At 50.5% G+C, this 5,699-nt stretch overlaps 1 protein-coding gene across 2 annotated transcripts in view; it reads right to left on the reverse strand.

Moving 5' to 3' along the window:
* Nucleotides 1-5,481, reverse strand: part of Ccdc93 (coiled-coil domain containing 93) — a 70,746-nt gene extending 65,265 nt beyond the window's left edge. For both annotated transcript variants that reach the window (XM_026779735.1, XM_005348252.2), the window contains exons 1-3: nt 5,318-5,481; nt 2,430-2,543; nt 52-146 (exon numbers count right to left, since the gene is read on the reverse strand). In XM_026779735.1, coding sequence (XP_026635536.1) covers nt 52-146; nt 2,430-2,543; nt 5,318-5,359 — 251 coding nt within the window. In that variant the 5' untranslated portion in view covers nt 5,360-5,481. The remainder of the gene's footprint in view (nt 1-51; nt 147-2,429; nt 2,544-5,317) is intronic.
* Between the last annotated feature and the right edge of the window lie 218 nt (nt 5,482-5,699).

The following is a 5,699-nucleotide window of genomic DNA, read 5'->3' on the forward strand; positions in this document are numbered from 1 at the left end:
CCCCCCCCCCCCCCCGCTTAGACCCTTCTTTGGCAAACCCTGGGAACTTACATTTTTTGCCCGATGGTAGAGTTCTCCTGAAAGAGCAGATCCACATCCACGTCGAAGTTGCAGGTGCTGATGCACCACGTCATCCCTCCCACTACCTGCAAGAAGGGAGAGCGCTGCTTCTCACGGACCCTACACACTTGAGTACACAGAGCTACAACTGTCTGGTGTAGATGCATGTGTGTTCATGTGTGTGCACACGCACGTGGAGGCCAGATACCAAACTCTGGTATGGATCCTCAGATGCGGTAGACCTTGTTTATTGAGACAGGGTCTCTCACGGGCCTGGACCTTGCCGATTTGATTATGCAGGCTGGCCCCTGAGCCCCGCAGATTTTCCTGTCTCCATGTCCCCAGTGCTGGGATGACAAGTGCCCACCACAGCACCCAGATTTTTACACGGATTCTGGGGCTTGAACTTGGGTTGTCACGCATATATAACAGTTTACTGACATCTGACTCCGCAGTCCTCCCAATAATATATCTTTAGAGGGAATGTGTCTTCCTTAGCCACCACTCACCAGCCAGCACTGCTCTAAGTCCCCCTGCAGTGGTGGCAACGGCCATGCCTACACTGTGATACTGTGTACTGCAGCAGCTCCTGGCCCTGTGTGGTTACTGAGCACCAAAGTGCTGCCGTGTCACTGAGAAGCTGACTGTGACCATGAAAAGGTCTCGTTGCTCATCGATCCTCTTCCAAGGGAAGGGTCAGACACTATGTGTTCAGAGATTTCTTTTGTATGTGTGTTTGTGATAGGTGTGTGCGTGCATGAGTGTTCACCTTCTGTGGGCCAGAGAGACATCAGGTGTCCTCTTTTGTTCTATGCCTAAAGTTTTTGAGACAGGGTTTCTTGCTGAACTGGGAGCTCACCACAGCCAGGGCATCCCGGGGATCCTCTATCTCCCCAGCGCTGGGAACACAACTGCGCACCACCATGGCTAGCTTTTCACATGTGTTCCGGAGACTGAACTCAGACCCTCATGCCTGCACACCTATGAGAGATTTCGTAACCCAGCTTCCGAGTGCCAGATTGAGAGGCATTATGAGTTTGACCAATCAGCCACGTGGGCAGCAAAGCTGACATTCTCTGTCCTTATTTAAAAGCTGAGATGTACAATAAAATGCACATTGCCAGGTCCCGAGCCCTGAGCTGCCTAAGCAGAAGTTCGATGGAGAAGACCTGGGCATGCTTCTTACCAGCATCCCTCGCAGGTTCTGGTGCAAACGGGAGGAGAGCAACACTCCAGAGCATGGAGCTCAAGCTCCAAAGGTTTCCCTGGCCTTCCTTGCCATTGGTCCCAGACACTTGAGAAGCACAGTCTATTCGGTATCTTATAATTTAGTCCCTGCCTGATGGTTCACTTGTCACTCTTCTCTGTAACAGGGGACATCTCTGGGCAAAGGGCTACTGTTTATCTCTGTGTCCCCAATACTCCTTCCTCTGTCCTATGCACGGTAACTGTTCACAGCTCTCTTAATTTAAAAGATGCCATCCCGGGGCTGGAGAGATGGCTCAGTGTTAAAGAGTGCCTGCTGCTCCTGCAGAGAATTTGAGTTTGGTTCCCAACACCCACACAGTAACTCCAGCCCCAAGATATCCAATGCCCTCCGCCAGCCTCATGGGCACCTGTACACACGCACACACTTACACATTTAATTAAAAATCTTAAGATCCCATGCCATGGTGAAGCTCCCACCTCTAAACATAGCAGCTGCCATCTACAGAATATCTGCCACTGTCTCTAAGTATGTGGTTCAGTATACCTATGAACTCAGGCTATTTTCATATATGCTTTATTGTTTCTATCCAAACTGTATGCACCTTAAAAGAGAAACAATTTCGTGTGTGTGAGTACTGTTCACGTGTATGCATGTGTACATACACATACATGCATACATGTAGAGGTCACAGGCCACTAGTTGACACAGGGTCTCTCACTGTCCTAAAACTTATCAATTTGGCTAGGTTGGCCAGTCTGGGAGTGCCAGGGGTTTGCCTGTCTGCACTTTCCCAATACTGGAATTATAAGCATCCCACCATGCCTGGGTTCTAGGGATCCAAGTCAGATCCCCATGCTTTCCTAGTAAGCCTTTTACTGACTGACTGAGCCATCTCCCCATCTCCCCAGCCTGAGGAAATAGTTCTTTTGCTTATTCACATTTCCTAAAAACACAGTGTACAGAAAAAGAATCCAATTGTATCTATTGACTTATAGTTCTCTTTGAATAGAAAGTCCGAGGACATCCATGACGAATCTGGCTTGGAAGGAATGGTACAGAAAAAGTAAAAACACAACCACTTCATCCCCCACTACCCTTACACTAACCATGCTACAGAAGAATAGCGAATAGCCTAGTGGTTAGCAAGGCTTTCTCTTACCTTGTCGAAAGGAGACAAGCCTTTAATTCTTGCTCTGAAATACCCAGCTGCAACCAAGAGCTCCAGAATTTCAGTCAACTTGACATTTTGTTCTTCATCTTCTCTCGTTTCCACCTGAAAACAGATGTGTATAACTGATAAAGGCCATCTTGACAGAATGGAAATGAAGTACATCCTTCTGGTGCCATGCTCACATTGCCAAGAGTCTGCTGACTTCAGCTGAATCACTGTGCTATTTTCCCAAAACTCCTAAGATGGCTCAGTGGACAGAGCACTTATCGTATCGGCACGAGGACCAGAGTTCAGATCCTCGGAAGCCATGTAAAGTTGGGCAGGCATGATGACCACCTGTGGTCCCACACTTGGAAGGCAAAGACCACAAACTAGCTCTCAGTAGCTAAACTAGCCCAACTGGTAAACTCTGGCTTCAACTGAGAGGTCTTGCCTCGGTGAACCAGGCGGAGGCGGACTGAGGAAGAAACCTGGTGTCAGATGTCAACCTCAGGCCTCCACATGCACCTGCGTATCCAAACACACACATGTACTCACACACATGGGAACATCCATCCATACATGCATAAACATGTGTAGACACCACACACACATAAATAAAATAGGAATCCTTCAAGCCATCGTGTGCCTTGAAGATACTGCCAAAAGGAGGACACTGCATCCCGGAAGGACCACCTCCCACCTGAACTCACGTTCACAGCATTCCCGTAGGCTACATATGCAAGTGTATGGCTGACGCCTCTCGTCCACTCACCCTAGAACGAAGAACTATACTTTTCCAAGAGATCCAGGGAGACAAGTTTTGGCACAAGACACCGAGGGGGGATGTTTGATTCCAAACTCACTTTACCCATCTGCACTGCAGCAAAATGGGAAGGGGCCAAGGGCTCATGCACAGAGAACAAAAACCAGCATTTCTTGAAGCCATAAAAAGAAACCCACACTGGTTAATATGTCCAGTTACTAAACCCAGAACACTAAGGGTCAGAGAGAGAGAGTTCAGTGGTTGAGTGAAGAGATCGTTCTTCTAGAGGACCCAAGTTCAGTTCCCCTAGCCCACACCAGTCAGCTCATCACCACGTGAATTCATCTCCAGGGTATCTATACCTTCCTCTGCACTTCATATGGACCCAAAATCACTCACACATAAAGACACACAGACATATACATAAGTAAAAATAAATAAGTCTGTAACCAGGACACTGATGAAGAAGAATCACCATGAGCCCTTAAGCCAGGCCAAATATTCTCTCGAATAAACTTCTAGCTCCCAGAAGCTAGAAGGGTCTAGTTATCTTTCTTTCTTTAATATAGACACAAAGGGGCTTAAAAACTGAATGGCATGAACTGACTGGATTAGTGAGAGCCAGGTGACAAGAATGCTGTTTTGTCTTTCAAGACAGGGTCTGAGGTACCTGAGATTGGCCTTGAACTTGCCCTGCAGTTAAGGCCAATGACCTTGAATTTCTGATTCTTCTGCCCCCTCAGTTCTGAGATCGTGGGCATGCACCACCCAATTTTTGCTGTGCTGGGGACAGAACCCAGGGCTCAAGCATGCTAAGCAAGCAAGCACACACACACACACAGAGAGAGAGAGAGAGAGAGAGAGAGAGAGAGAGAGAGAGAGAGAGACAGACAGACAGACAGACAGACAGACAGACAGACAGACATTAAGTAGCAAAGAAAAGTTGAAGAATTACAGTGCAGACCCCACTTCGCACAACCCCAGGTAAAATCAGAACAACACATACATGGAATTTTATCCAGTGCAGGGGCTGTGAGAACTGATGACCACACCAGCCCTTCTGCTACTATACACTCACCAGAGCACAGAACACTGCGACTGTGTAAAGAGTAGGATGAACAAGTAACAGACGGATTTGTGGGGGGCACAGGGAGGCACGATCGGTACAGGAGAATACCAAAGGGTACTAGGCACAGTGTCAAAGAACCAGGGCCATCTCTGCCAAAGCCAACTTTAGAAAGGGGTCCAGGCGCAGCAGGAGTGTTCCCTATTTCTCTCTGGAAACTGGGACTCTTCACTGAGTAAAGCAACAGGAAGAAAAACTGGAAATCCGGTAGCCAAGCTCTAACGGCGGCCCAAAGAGGATAGCTGAGCTTTTATTTCCGTGCAAGCATAGAAATCCTGTCCCTGGGATGGAACGAGTACTGACCAAGTACTGGAGTACAAGCACACCGCACGTGAAAAGGTGGTCCCTCTTTAGTACAAGCAGCAATCCTCCTGTCCAGGCACAGGGCACCACAAGAGAGGGTGTCCTCAACTCTGGCCACCACCCCGATGTGCGCAAGGCTCCCAAACTTCCTCCATCCTCCCGGGCCAGGACAGCGGGGGCTCTACAAGCTGAGAGGGGGCATTCCTTCCCAACAAAAGGGACTGAGAGGCTGGTCACCTAGACCCCCGCAGAGGGAGACGTGCGGTCCCAAGGTCACCGGCCTTGGACACTAGGGGCCAGGACAGTCCCACTGAACGTGTCTCGTGACTGCTGAGACTCCTGAGCGCAGCCGTCTTGGCCTCGGGAAGCCTGTCTCGCAACGTGAGGGGCTTCTAGACAGCCCGAGACAGGACTCCCGGGGACCTCGTGAGGTGTGAGGCTGCATCTGGGTAGGGATCTGGATGTTCCCCGTCCCCAGAGGACCCAGGAATCATTAAGTTTGCACCCAGCAACACGCTGCACCCTTGCACGCCGGGGACCAGTCAGTTGTCCCTCCAGGGTATCTAGGGCCCGCCCTGGGGCAAACACCTCTGAACAACGGCATAGTGTCCCCGCCGCCTCCCAAGCCGGTCCCTGCCCGCCGCCCCGGGCTCGGCCCTCTCTCCCCAGCAACCCCAGGGTGTCAGGGACAGAGGTCCTCACCTCGGGGAGCCCCTGGCCCTCCGGCCCTTTGGGTAGCCCCATGATCCGGATGCGCTGATGTGGATTGGGAGGGAGCGGGTCCTACAACCGAACTGTGATCCGGGTGGGGTGCAAAGCGGAAACTTCCTTCACAGGAGCTGACACTACCACAGCCGGTCGGAGAACCGTGGCCCCGCTGAGCATGCGCACTAGGGCGGAAGCGCTGTACCACTGCGCCTGCGCAAGGGCAGAAGCAGCGGCTGAGCGGGGCGGGACCCTAAGTAACCGATCCTCCCCTTAGGGGTGGTACTGAGCTGAAGATTACGCCCGGACTACTTTTTCTTTCTTTCTTTCTTTCTTTCTTTCTTTCTTTCTTTCTTTCTTTCTTTCTTTCTTTCTTTCT

The sequence above is a fragment of the Microtus ochrogaster genome, chromosome 6, assembly GCF_000317375.1.
Source record: "Microtus ochrogaster isolate Prairie Vole_2 chromosome 6, MicOch1.0, whole genome shotgun sequence".
NCBI classification, from domain to species: Eukaryota; Metazoa; Chordata; class Mammalia; order Rodentia; family Cricetidae; genus Microtus; species Microtus ochrogaster.